Source organism: Egretta garzetta, unplaced genomic scaffold (assembly GCF_000687185.1).
Source record: "Egretta garzetta isolate BGI_Z169 unplaced genomic scaffold, ASM68718v1 scaffold38, whole genome shotgun sequence".
Lineage (NCBI taxonomy): Eukaryota > Metazoa > Chordata > Aves > Pelecaniformes > Ardeidae > Egretta > Egretta garzetta.
Genome location: NW_009260667.1, coordinates 523,003 through 536,710, shown reverse-complemented (window position 1 = coordinate 536,710; position 13,708 = coordinate 523,003). Strand labels below are relative to the sequence as shown.

The 13,708-nt window shown below is 44.7% G+C and overlaps 1 protein-coding gene across 1 annotated transcript in view; it reads left to right on the top strand.

The window, feature by feature from the left end:
* The first annotated feature begins 10,790 nt into the window (after nt 1–10,790).
* UTP20 (UTP20 small subunit processome component) overlaps nt 10,791–13,708 on the top strand; it is a 67,764-nt gene continuing 64,846 nt past the window's right edge. The window contains 1 exon segment of the mRNA XM_035900991.1: nt 10,791–10,859. Within this exon segment, the coding sequence (XP_035756884.1) occupies nt 10,791–10,859 (69 nt within the window).

The window sequence follows — 13,708 nt, the reverse complement described above, 5'->3', positions numbered from 1 at the left end:
GGTGCCCTGCGGCGCCGAGGCTGTCGGGGTGGCCCCGCTGCAGAGCCCCGCCGGGACGGTGCCACACCGCAAATTAGGGTCGAGGTCCGGGGTTTTGGAGGGAAGGCAATTCGCCCGACAATTCCCCAGGATGGTATTTCCTACCCTTCTTCATAAGCATGCGCTACCATAGCCCCAAATGAAGAAGGTGAAAATATGTTTTAATATATACATTTCCATGGCTTGAGTAATCTGGGAGATTTCCCACCGAACCAGAGAGCATAGCGATGTGCCAAGGTGCGCTGCTGAACACCACGGTTATGAGGCAGGGAAGCCCCACTGCCTGCCCTGTGCTCACAGAAGTTCTGCTAACGCTTTGCAACTAATCGCAGGTTCAAGAGTCAAGAGTGCGCAGGAATAGCACAGGCGGAGCTTCACGTGTCTTAGCCCCAGGGGAATGCATCAGAAACACCTGTGGGATTTCAAGGCCATGGATGTCAAGTGGCAGAGACGTGCCTGTTTCTATAGCTAGCGCATCCGGGACTAACACAGCAAATATTACATTTGGCTACTTTGCCATATATTAGCAAGCCCGTATGCGGGATTAAGGTATGAGGATGCCAAAGGTGACTAAGGAGGCACTGACAGCAGCACAGCTGCACACCGCACACCTTGCAGCAGGGCTCAGTAGCTTTGCACGGAAGCTTTCCAGCTTAAATTGTGCATTGGCAAAGTGCTCTGCTGGAGGTGATTTCCGTCAGCACCAGCGTGAGGATAAAAATCCCCCATGGCAGGTAGATAAGTCTCTTTCCCGCCCAGCCTCTCCTGGCTTTTAGCCACAGCTGGATTTGCGGGAAGCGGTCTTTGCTGCAAGTGCTCTGGGTTCAGCAAAAGACACCCTGACCTGCTCACAGCTGGCCAATTTGAGACATGTTTTTCAGCAGCCTTCTGTATCTTAGACAGAAATGATTGACCAGACATCCGGCAGCCCAACTCAGCTCATGGAGCACTTCTGTCTCTGTGGGAGCTCTGGATTTGGCAGGCCATTTGGAAGTATTTCTGAGTTCATGGTGGAAGGAGGGGGTGCAGGTGGAAGTCCGGTCTGGCAGGGTTATTAAGTTCAGCTGTGAAACCATGCCTGTGTTGGTCTGGCCTCTAGATGCCCATCTGGGAGTACAAATGTCCCTGAAAATACAGAAGCTGGCCGCTGTGGTGCAAGTGGCATGTCCTAATCTTGGCACAGCAGGTTAGGGCGTCAGTCTCTCTGGCCCAATTACTCTTTAATTACTTATACAATGAGTAACAGCTTCCAGATGTCCCACTGAGGAAGAGCAAAAAGAAACTTATTCTGCATCCCTACCAATTAGGTTACAGAGTTATTGATTATCTGAGGTGCTTGCCCTAATTTGCTATCTGCTTTTGGTCACTTGAAAGATGAGAAACCCTCCCAACGAAGTTTCAGTCAAAACCAGCACCTTCCCACACAGCGCAGTGAGCTGGTGTTGTCCAGCAAAAACACCTTGTCAAAAAACATGACCCACTTTGTCACGGGAAGGACATAAGCCTCCTCCTGCCCAGACCCACAGCTTGTGCTGCTCAGAGCTCCATGCTGGGTGCCACCTGTTTGCACTCTTTCAGGTATTGCTCATACCATTCAAACAATAAACATGCATTTAAAGTATTGACTACACGGGATTAATACAGTTTTGATTCCGCTTCTTTATCATTTTTGACATAATGTAAACATGGCAAGTGACATGTATTGGAAAACAAATCATGTTTCTTAACTGGAACACGGGCAACTATGAGGAAATGCACATCACTCTGGTTTCAGGTGGCATCTTTGATTATTTTACAGGAGTGTTAAGCAAATTGTCTGTCAAATGTCATCATGACCGATACGGCAAGAAAGGCTGGATCCTCCCACTTGGATGCTTCCATCGTAGGAATCATCAGCAAATCTGTATGATGCCCATGTCCTAAATCACAGTAAGGGGACCTGGAGAACAAGGCTGAATGTATTTCTGCTGGATTTTTCACACACAAAATCAAATTAGCTCCGTGGAACATGGTGGGATTGTGCTGTGTAACAGACAGAACAGCAGGTGTTTGCTTTTTCTCATTGCTACAGTAGATATTTAAGTGTCTTCTAAACTCAGAGAGCATATTCCATTGTTTTCTTGTAGCACCTCGTTCCATCCCCATCTGGTCTTATGTGGTCCCTCATCTCACTGGCTCTGTGACTCTATTCTTGTGAGATCCACTGGCATCAGGGGGATTTGGTGCCTAATAGCAGAAAGGGCAAGATTCACAGCTCCTGAGCACCCCCAAGTTAAAAAGGTCATGGATTTGCCCAAACAAACCCCAGACTGCCCTACGGGGTCCAAACGGTTCCTGCCTTGTGCTTGGGCTCATTCCCATCACCTCTGTGAGGTATTACTGCAAGTGTCTGTATTGCTTGGAAGGACAGTCCTCCCCACTCCTTTTCATGTGGATGGGCCACAGCATTGGGAGATTGGTGGGATGGGTTTCCCTCTACAGATAAGAGACAAATACGTCAAGCCCTGCACTTGGAGACATGCTGCCCACCTCTCTGAACTAAGTTATGGAAATACACTTTGAGGGGTTCTCCTGCTCATAGGCAAACGTGGGCACGGGCAAAAGCAACTGGAAGCGAGGAAGGAGAGCACTGGAGGCCCAGTGAACACTGCTCAGCAGTGCTGCAAGAGCCTTTGCAATTTGCCTGGGCAGCCTAGGAAGGACTTGGACTTCCAATGGTTCCTTGCTTGAGCATGCACTTTCAGACTGGGTGGGGCTTGTCTGTACCTACTCCAGCTGAGCTGAATTTGCAGCTGAAGAGCAGATCATGCTCAACGGTACTGCTGGGTAGTGCCAGGACTGGGTTTGGAAGTCTGAGTTCTGTTCTCTCCTGCCAAAACAGGGGAAGGTTTGGAAACATTGCCAGAGAATAGCTGGCCATTGGTAAAAACAAACAAACAAACAAGCAAAACCATTTCAAAACAAAATCTGCCAAAAAAAATTTTTGGCCTTTTTTTGTACTCAGTTTGGCTTTTTCTGGGAACAGTGTTAAGATTTGTCATTTTGAAAACCTGTTTATTTTTGTTTGGATGACTTTGCTTAGGAAATAAGGGGTGTGGGATCACACTCTGTGTGTATACATACATGTATGCATGTGGAAGGTGTTTGCCCTCTACCCAATAACCATTGAACACCATGACCAGATTTACAGAGGGTTAGAGGCCTTGGAGATATTAAGGCGCCACCAGTTTCATGAAAGTAGATAGACGAAAAAGAGGGATCCTGTAAATGTTCTTGTTGAAAGGAAGACTGCAGCAGGAGCTGAACCTCTATTAGATAACAGTGAAACCATATGAGAGAAAGATCTTAAAAACACCCAGCTGCAGGCATGGCTTCTCATCTTCTTAAATACACAAACCAAACAACACTAAGACACAGAGCTATGGGAATCCACATTCTATTTACTCCTCCGTTCATGCAGCTACTTGTTAAATTTCCTTTTGGTCATCATTATTATTAGGAATGATATATCAAAATTAATCCTAGAATCCTAGACAGTTTAATTTTGCTCGCAGTGCAATGCTTCAAGTCAAAATGCACTTCTTTTATGTACGGAAGGTTTTGATTCCAGGAAAATTAATGAAACCGCAACTGCTTCCCACAGCATCACTTACCACCTTGAAACGCCTTTTTGGATTCTGGTGTAATGCAAGTTCATTGCTGATGGTGTTTTATATTTCTGAAGATCAGTCCGTGTTTGGCTCTGCCCTAATCTCTCCTACTTGCTGTGCTTGTCCACACGCTGCTGTTTTGGATTGCTGGGCTTGGTATAGCCTGCTACCTGACTGCCACCATCATTGGCTTTGCTTCCCTTGGTTTAATGCTACCTTAGACAAATCTTCTTCCACAGTGTTATTTAGTGATGTTCTTAGCTGTTTAATTTCTTTTGTGTTTGTCAGCTCTTCTTCTGTTAATGGTGTTTGGACGTGACAGAATGACCCTGCAAGGTCATTCAGAAGAGCAGGATCATCATCAATATTCCTTGTGAAATTGGGATGAGTTCTTTAGAAATAGTCACATGGCACCTGCATTTTGAGCACTGGGATTTTCTTGCACAGAGATGTCCTGTAATTGTCACCTCTTTATTTCCAAGAATATCATTAGAGTGCCTTTCCAAGCATAATTTTAGAAACTGCTTTTCCAGCTAGTTGGATTCACAGTGCCCGGAGCACAGAAGGGTATGTTTAGAAGCCCCTTTTGCGCAGACTGTGTGCTGTTTGTGGGCAATAGCAAGAATGTGATGCAATTTGCAAGTGTCTTATGCCTTAAAACATCACCATAAACACAGCAAATTAAATATTTCAAGAAGCATAGTTCCCCAATTCTGTCTGTAGCATTTCTAATCCTTATCCTATCCAAATCCTAAATTTTCAGGGGCATAGGCTTGCAAAAGGTCTTTGCTTAAGACCCTAATCATGGGAAGTCTTTCAGGGTAACAACTTGTTTGCTTGAAGTGCTTGTCATCTCCTGGTTAGCTTGTCTGGGACACAGAGAGATGGAGTGACTTCCAGAGAAAGAGATCAATGAGGGGCGAAGAGCCAGAGAGATGCATAAAAATCACAGGAATAAATCATGTTTCTATTGACATTATGAATGAAACCTCCTTGTTTTTTCCATGATAACATTTCACAGAAATTTGAAGGAATGCAATTTGCAAGCAAAATTATTTAAATGTGAGTACTTAATGGTCTTGAGAAAAAAACTTCAGATTGTGTAACCCCCTAATACCAACACACCTTTTAAAATCAATAGTCAGTGCCTCAGGACTGAAGAAAGTGCTTAAGTTAGCCTTGAATGCTGAACATATAAATCTGAATGATTTAAAGCCTATAATTTACTTGCTGGAGAATTCTGCTCTTCCATTTAAAAGAACAAATTTCAAAATTTATTTAAGGTCTGTCCACAAAGGGAGATGTGGCATGCATAATTATTTGCTCAAGAGAATAATTAATATGGGAATAAAATTGTGATACAGGTTTCACTTCTTTAACTGAAAAGGATAAATAAGTTACATGCTTGAACTTTATTCTCATGGCTTTGGGATCTTTTGTTTATTTAAGGTGTTCAATTTTGCATCAACAGAATTACAATTCAACTAGTTTGTTTACTTGCAGTTAATGTATGAGAAAGGGCTGTCAAATGTTCACCAGAATGATCAATGAAAAATTGATTTCTTTCTGAATAGATCTTTTCTGAATTTCCTCATTTTATTTCTGTTGTTTTCTCGTTTTTCCTCTACCTGCTATCCAAACTATCTCTGTTCACGTGTTCTAGCCAGCATTATTTTGGGAAGTGTTTGCTTTAGTTGCACAGTGTAGGTACTTTGGTTACGCAGCTTGGCTCCCTACCTTTCCTCTCTAACTGAAGGAGAGAGACAGGCTCTTCAGAAAGAAACTTTGCTGCTTTGATACGCTCCCTGGAGGAGCCTGTCTCTTTCCATTATCTACAGAGGAAGCCTCTGGAAATGAGCCTACTGACTTTGGCGCTTTAAAATACTCTGAAAAGTGTTCCCTGCCACTGCCCCTGTGCCCTAAGTAGCTCTTCTTTTTGATTATTTTGGTTTATTCTTCCGTTCATACTCTGGAGTGTCTATCACCAGTTCTGACATTTCCCTCGTTATCTGCCTCCCATTCTTCTTTGTAATTCCTACTGCTAAAGCTCTTGTGCTCCCTCACTCCTTTCATCCCCCTGACTCCTTATATTAAGAAATTTTCTCCTTCTCTTCCCTCCCACATCTTCAGCCTGAATCCCTTCTTTTTTGGACCCCCAGTCCCAAGAGGCATTTCCCCCCAAATTGTTGTTTGATATTCAGTTCGTTCTTCCATTTTTCAGGCGTCTCTATGAGCTGACTGCCTTGCCTCTCTTATAAACCCCTTTTTGATCCTCTCTAGTCCCTCTTCTGCTCTCTGTCGAGGCTGCCTGCACTGGAGATCACACGGGCACATACATCACTTGGAAATGTTTGAAGGCAGTTATGCATACTTGCACCAGCTCTGTATGTTTAACTGGTTTGCTTCTCAGACGTCCTTAAAGCTACATTCATCACCAAATGGAGATAAGAAAGGAGGTTTTCCCTCAGGTCCAACTGTCTGCAGCTGCTGCCTTTGGTTTGGTTTTTTTCTTATTTTCCTCTAGAACATGGGACTCATCGCACCTATTTCCAATGTTATCTGGACATTTCAAATAGCAAATCCCTGGTTTTTTTGGAGAGTGGAAACACTTCAAGTGTCCTTGGTCTCTCCCAGTATGACGCTGGGACACACTGTAGATTTTGTGGCCTCTTGGACTGTAATCTTATGGCTGTTGCAGGATGCTGGGGAGTGGTGGGTGATCTGTGGTGGGTGGGGAACAGTGAGCATGTGTTATGTGGAATTTCATGACCAAACTCCATGGGAGGGGGGCTTTACCAATCCAGGCTTAATGAAACTCTTACACTGAATGTCTGTATGATTGTAGTGTATTGGTATCCAGTGTTAGCATGCATTCAATTAGGATATTGAGGGGCATGGGGGGTGGTGATGAAAATGTGGATTGTGGGTCTAAGGCAAATAACTTATAACTTTTAACATGCATTTCTGAAGGTGCAAAAAAGAATGGCGCAGATCCAGCATCATGAAGCCCCCACAGCTTCTGCACAGTCAGGGTAATGCCTATAGTGGAAATGCCATGTGGTAGCATTAGCAATTTACAAACCCAGTGAATGCCGTGATGCACAGAGGTAGAAATGGCAGTCAAGGAGAAGCACTTTGGCTGCAGCTGGTTTTAAGGGAATCCTTCTCTTGGCACAGCAGATGCTCTGTATCTGTACAGTAGCATTAGCTGATCACCATTTTAAGGAGGCTCATTTCACCTCACTTCAAAACAGGAACTGGTGGAGCACCTCTTAACTCATCTATATGGCACCTTGTAAGTACTCATCTTCTTCCACTGACTGTGAATGCCAGGTCAAATACAGCCCTCTGTGCAGCAGGCAGCTATAGCCGGAGGGGTGAACTGCACCCTTGTGGTAAGTGCCTGCCCAGTAAAAGTAGCAAGGACTTTATCTGCTTGACTGTCTTTTTTTTTTTTTCCTCACTTGGAGGTTGATGCTCATTTCTGTTTCCTCTGTTTCTGAAGTGTCAGTCTCCACCTGGATATCTTTTGCATGGGGATCTATAATTTCAGTACATTTGTTGTATCAGTTGTTTTAATAGCTCCTGTTTGATCTGATCACAGTCTAGACCCACATGTCAGTACTAGAGGCAGCAGGGTCCAAAAGCTTATTTAAGTTTTGTGGCAAGAAAGGACAGCCCCTTTTCTTTCCTTGGCATTATCAACGTCTCTACAGTCAGAGAGCATCGGCAAAATTTTGCATCTTTTCCTCCAGAGAGGATTGTTTTCCAAGCAAAGTGCAGTTGTATCTCCTCACAAAGTTTCTATAACAGAGAGGGACTCATTGACTAGCAGAAACTTGGGGTGCTAGGAGTTAAGAATACACACCTGAGGTGTCCCTGAAAGTCCTACTGCAGTATGACTAGGGACACTGACTGCAAGCACAACTGATTCTGGTGGCAAATCTTTCTTCTTCAGGTAACAAGGAGTTTTGGAAACCAGCCAGAGAGTCTAGTCATGGGTTTTTTTCTGGTTTATATAGACCAATGCTGGAACCTTCTCATGAACATCTATGATTTAGCAGACAGTACCAACAGATGATGACACAGGGGAAGTGGCAAGAAGGGCTGCTTTGTCTCTTGATGTTGTAGAAGTTCTTCCATTTTTCTAAGCTACCCACAAATATTTCATCAAGCAGTATGCACCAAAATTAGACTGCTTCATAGCAGTCTCAGCTTAAGCATATGTATCAGTTTAAATGGTTTTTCCTTAAAGTGCTCTGCAGTGCTGACATTATTAGACATTTTCTTGAGAGTTTTGGCTTTTTTACCCTATGCCTCTTGGATCTATGAGGCCAGGAATGGTTAACTGGGGTACTGTCTCTATTGGAACCTGAGAATATTAGGACATGTATGAATATTAGGACAGCTCAAACTTCAAATAAGAAAAAAAAAATTGCCAAAACCTCAAATCTAGGTACCTAAATTTTGGATCTATCTTGTATGAACCAGATGCATGCAGAGACGTGAAGAATAGTATCAATTGCTTTCTATGTTACCTTCTATTCAAGGGCAGGAACATCCCATTCCTTTCAGTAACAAAATGCTGAGCCTGGCCTTACTTGCCGTGAATGTTATGCACAACTCACTTTGCAAGTTTGAAGGCAGAAACTATTTGAGAAAGGAAATATCCTTGACCCCATCCTTCTATATTTTGCATTTTCTACTCACAGTTAGCTTCTCAACATCACTGTGAGAAATTGCAATCTTGGGTTATTGATTTAGTATTTCCTCAGTGACCTTTTGCAGATAAAGGGACCAATAAAGACAGAGCAAAAGAGGAGAAAAAAAATTGTGTATGGGAGATGGCAATAATTTTGAGGGAAGCATTCCCTTGTGTGCACCTGTTTCTAAGAGATTTTTACCATTTTCCATCTTCCCTTTTTTTGGAAGGTTTAACTTTACCTTAAAACTTACAGTTGTGATCCCTCAGCCCCAATTCATCATCTTACGCTGTCATTTCAAGCTTCCAAACAAACAGGAGGGATTTGGGGTGGAAGGAGAGATTTGAGAGCATAGCTTCAGATTCACTGCGAAAGGCTTCACGCTTTGCTCCTGGTCATGCCAAACAGCCAGGTTTTGCGACAGTTGTCAGAAATCTGAGTTAGCCTGTAATCAGACACTTAGTAGCCCCAGACAGCTGACAGCCAGCCTGAAATCCAGATGGTCTTTGTCAAATCCAGATGCCCCTCATTCTAGCAGTGAGAATTCACATCCCTTTTTGGGGGACAAGACTCCATCCTTCCTGTTAATTTTCCTTTCTGTGCCCCCTGCTCCTTCTGTGGGTCCTCCTCCTGCTGCCTCTGTCGCTGTTGCTTTCAACAAGGCTGAAGCCTGCTCTGCTGCTGCCGCTGTGGCAGAGAAATGGGATGAAGAACAGCAGCAGCAGTCACCACTGCAATTCCTGTCTCAGGGCCATCGCTAGAAATGCTGTCTGTGCAGAAATCAGACCCTTTTCCTTTCCAGCACAAACTAAACTCTACAACTTTCTTCCCAACCTCAAAAAAACCAAGGTGTGGCTTCCTACTGAGCAGAAACCTTGGAATAGTACTAGTTGGCATGAACCAAAATTGTGCCAGGGATTGTCTTAATGATCAATTGGTGTGGATGATCCCTGTGCTCTGGCACTACTCGGTTTACGTCCAGAGCTGGAGCTTGTACAAGCCACCTGCTCCAGCTCTGCAGCAGGACCCTGTCCTGCAATAGGGGAGCCACCTGGCCTAGATGTCTCGAGGGGCTGAATCAGGTTGTCAGTGCTCCTTTCTGTGAAGAAAATCCCAAAGTTTGGGATATTTCAGGCATGAACGCTCACACATACCCCCACAACCCCAAATAGCTGCAGAAATCTGGGATCTGTGTTCCAGCTCCTTGCCCCAAACTCTGATCTGCAAACCTAAGGGCAGGTGAAATTCTCTCCAGGACTCAGCCAACATTGACCTGGAGTTGCATTATTTGCAGAATCTCTGTGCTTCAGGCATATTAGAAAAAATGCTGCCAAACAGTTCCACCAGTTTGCAGAACAGGATTCCAGCATCTTCTCTGCTTTGTTTTTGAAAATGCAAGTGCTCGCAACCACATCCTACATAATCTTGTGGGATTTTCTCCCACAAGGCAAGGCAAAATGCCAGCTAGAAGCTGAGGAGGAAACTGGCAGTGAAAATATGTTGTTGTGTTTCAAAGGTCTCTTACTTTCCAGACAAATCAAAAAAAAAAAAAAAAAAAAAAATCTGTTTGCTTCAGTTGGAAGAGTACACCAAAGACATCATGCACTTGTATAACCTGCCTTCAAGTCCACACCAGCTTCCCCCTTGATGAGGATTTCGGAGAGCGCCTGTGATGCAGTGGGGTTCCAGCCATGTGCACCCAGCCCACGCACCCCGAGTTGTTCTGTGAGGCAACTTGAAACAGGCAAAGAGGAGGGCTTCTGGGTTCACGGCCAAGGCAGGTAACCTTCATCATTTCAAGACCCCAGTTACTTATTTAGTGTCTTTCATATTGATTGAGGAATCCACCGTTGGGCACCCAGGCTTGGAAGTTGTTTGGCTAAATTCACGGGTGTTCCTGTTAATCTATTTGCCTATTATATTTCATTTTGAAAAACCAAATCTTCTCACAATGAAATTCCCTACTTGAACTCCTTTCCTGGCACATCTCCACCATGCCCATATGAATATAGTAGAAAAATGAAAATTTGATCTTACACCTGCGCACCTATGCAATCTACAATATCCTGGGGTTAAAAACAGGCTGCTCATTGGCTTGTACCAGGTAGCATGTCCTTCAGGTTAAAAATTCAGTGTTTTACAGGCTTCAGGAGTATGTGTTGTGCTTGCAATCAATACACATGAAAATATGATGGAAGTAGGGCAACTCTGCAAGAATTTGAACACTGCATTATTTATGTAGTTATTGAACCATGCCATGGGGGGCATTTATGGGGTCAGCTGCAGATATGTACATATAATGGGATCATCTAGGCTCTCTGAGACTACCAATTCTAAGGCACAATTCATTTTATGCTAGCACTGATATTTCAAGTACAAGAACGTGCCTAGATCTGCGATGAATATAAAAGGAGCCTCAAGTGACTGCTCAGAGGTAGACATGTCTATTGTAAACATTGCAGGTTATGTGAGGTGAATTGACTCAGCATTATACTTTCCAGTTGGGTTTTTTTTGGTTTTGTTTGGTCTTGCTGTTTGGGTTTTTTTAATGAGCACTGTCAATTTAGCCTAATGATAGCAACTTGGGTAAAATACCTCAATATTAACCCAGGATGGTCTCACAGGGCAGGATTCATCTCACATACCCTCCAGGACAAGCCTGCTTTGCCTCTACAAAGAGGGGTTCTGGCTCTTGCCAAGCCCAGCAAATAAATTTTGGGCAGCAGCACTAAAAAGCCCAGGAATGGAGAAGATGTAGACATAATCTTAGACCTGCCCCAGAAGTGCTGATGGATTACTGTCAGGGACTGGTGATTGTAGCCCACAGCAAGTGTTTGAAGAAGTCAGCTCTGCATAGGTGACTACTTCGACAGACATGCACGTGCTGTTTTACAATGGTTTCCTTTACGTGCCTCTACAGGTATTACTACCAATAAGCCATCACTCTTCAGAAGGCCATCTGCTTGCAATTAGCATGGATTTCTGAAGAAGACTTGGTGACAGGTGGGCCCACCAGATAATCACAGGGTGTTGGAGCTGGGGCCTGCCCAGAAGTGGGAGAGCCACATCTCCTCCCAGAAAACTAAAGGAATAAGGCCTGAGGCTTGACACGTTGCAGTCAGAGAGCAGTATACGCAGAAAGGATATTGTTAACATAGCTGTAACACATAAGGAAGTGGGGAAGGGACCTTCCCAGCTGAAGTGCCAGACCTACTGTCATGGCCATACTGGTATTCATACCTGAGTTACCACCCTGAGGCTCACTCAGATATATCTCCAAGCGCTGTATTCAGTGCTGGCTGAAATGCAGTCCATCAGTTCTTGTGGGCAGAAGCTCTCATGAACACCACAGAAGCTGCAGGGATAGCCTGCCTCACTCTTCTCAGAAGTTGCCAGTTTACAAACATAAAGAAGCATTTGTAACCTTTTAAAAACTTCTAATGTCTTTTATTTTTGCTGGTGAGTCCTCTTTTCCAACAGGCAGAGCACACCTGTGCCCTTCTCCCCATTGTTTTCCATGAACATTCGATTTTGCCCCTTCCCTTGGATGATTTAGGAGCACATGCATTCCAGGAAGTCCTTCAACTCTACAAGGTGTTATTCATAATGGAAAAAAGACCTTGTGGACTGTTTTTTGCAAGTTCAAAATATGTAGGAGACATTAGGTGAATTTACTAACTGTGTCTGGAGAGATATTTGTGCTCTTAAACATTCCCATATTGGTGCCTAAGCTCTTGTGAATCTAGACCTTTCCACATGCTTTTTGCTGCACTTTCTCATGGAGATATCTGGCCTTGAAAACACTTAAGTCAACCTTTTCAAACTCAAGTGCCTAAATTAGGCATTCTCTTCCCACGTAATGCAAATGCCAGAGGTCCTTTCTATTCTAGCAGCAGCAGAACAAGCTTTAAAGCAAACAGAGGTCTATGTAGTTCTCTGACTTTGCAGGTGCTGGAGGGAGAATGCTCCCCTGTCTGTCCAGATGGCTATCACATTAATGGCTTATTGCCTGCCTGTGGGCAGCTTTTCTGGATGCACCTGTCAGTGTTTAACCTGCTGGGTCTGTTCTAAGTAGTGGGTCCCTACGTGCTCCTAACAGTGAACTTCAGCCATGCTCAAATCCAACCTTGTGCCTTGCTGTCTGAATAACCTGCAAGCCTGGTTTCTGAGAATGGCCTTGAGCTGCCTGTAACAGGCAGGACAGGGAGGGACGAAACTCCCAAGCCTTGTAAGCTGCAACCCAAAATGGTCGTATGGTTCTGGGCTGCTTGTACTGCACCTGCCCAGACTAACGCTTCATCCAGCTTAGAATCATAGAATCCTAGGTTGGAAGGGATCTCAAGGATCATCTAGTCCAACCTGTCGAGGTAAGAGCACAGTCTAGACAAGATGGCCCAGCACCCTGTCCATCTGAGTCTTAAAAGTGTCCAATGTGGTGGAGTCAATCACTTCCCCAGGGAGATTATTCCAATGTCTGACTGTTCTCATTTGAAGAATTTCCCTCTCACGTCCAGTCGGAATCTCCCCAAGAGCAACTCGTGTCCATTCCCCATTGTCCTCCCCATGTGACTCCTTGTGAAAAGGGAGTCTCCATCTTCTTTGTAGCCACCCCTTAGGTACTGGTACGTGGTGATGAGATCCTCTCTAAGCCTGCTTTTTTCAAGGCTGAACAAACCCAATTCTCTCAGCCTATCCTCATACGGCAGGCTTCCCAGTCCCTTGATCATCTTGGTGGCCCTGCTCTGGACCCCCTCCAGCCTGTCCACACCTTTTTTGTATAGCGGGGACCAGAACTGTACACAGTATTCCAGGTGTGGCCTGACAAGTGCTGAGTAGAGTGGGATAATGACTCCTTTATCTCAGCTGGTGATGCCCCTTTTGATGCAACCCAGCATCCTGTCGGCCTTCTTCGCCGCAGCAGCACACTGCTCACTCATATTGAGCTTCCTGTCCACCAGGATCCCCAGGTGCCTTTCCACAGAGTTGCTCTCCAGCCAGGTGGATCCCAGTCTGTGCTGCACTCCTGGATTATGTTTTCCCAGGTGCAAGACCTTACACTTGTCCACGCTGAACGCCATAAGCTTCTCATTAGCCCACTCTTCCAGCCTATCCAGACCTTCCTGCAGGGTGGCTCTCTCTTCTGGAGTGTCTGCTTCCCTGCTCAATTTTGTGTCATCTGCAGACTTCAGCAGGCCACACTTGATCCCGTCATCCAGATCACTTACAAAGATACTGAATAACGTTGGGCCCCATATTGATCCCTGGGGGACCCCACAGACAGGTTGCCAGTCTGAAGAGCTATTTACCACCATCCTT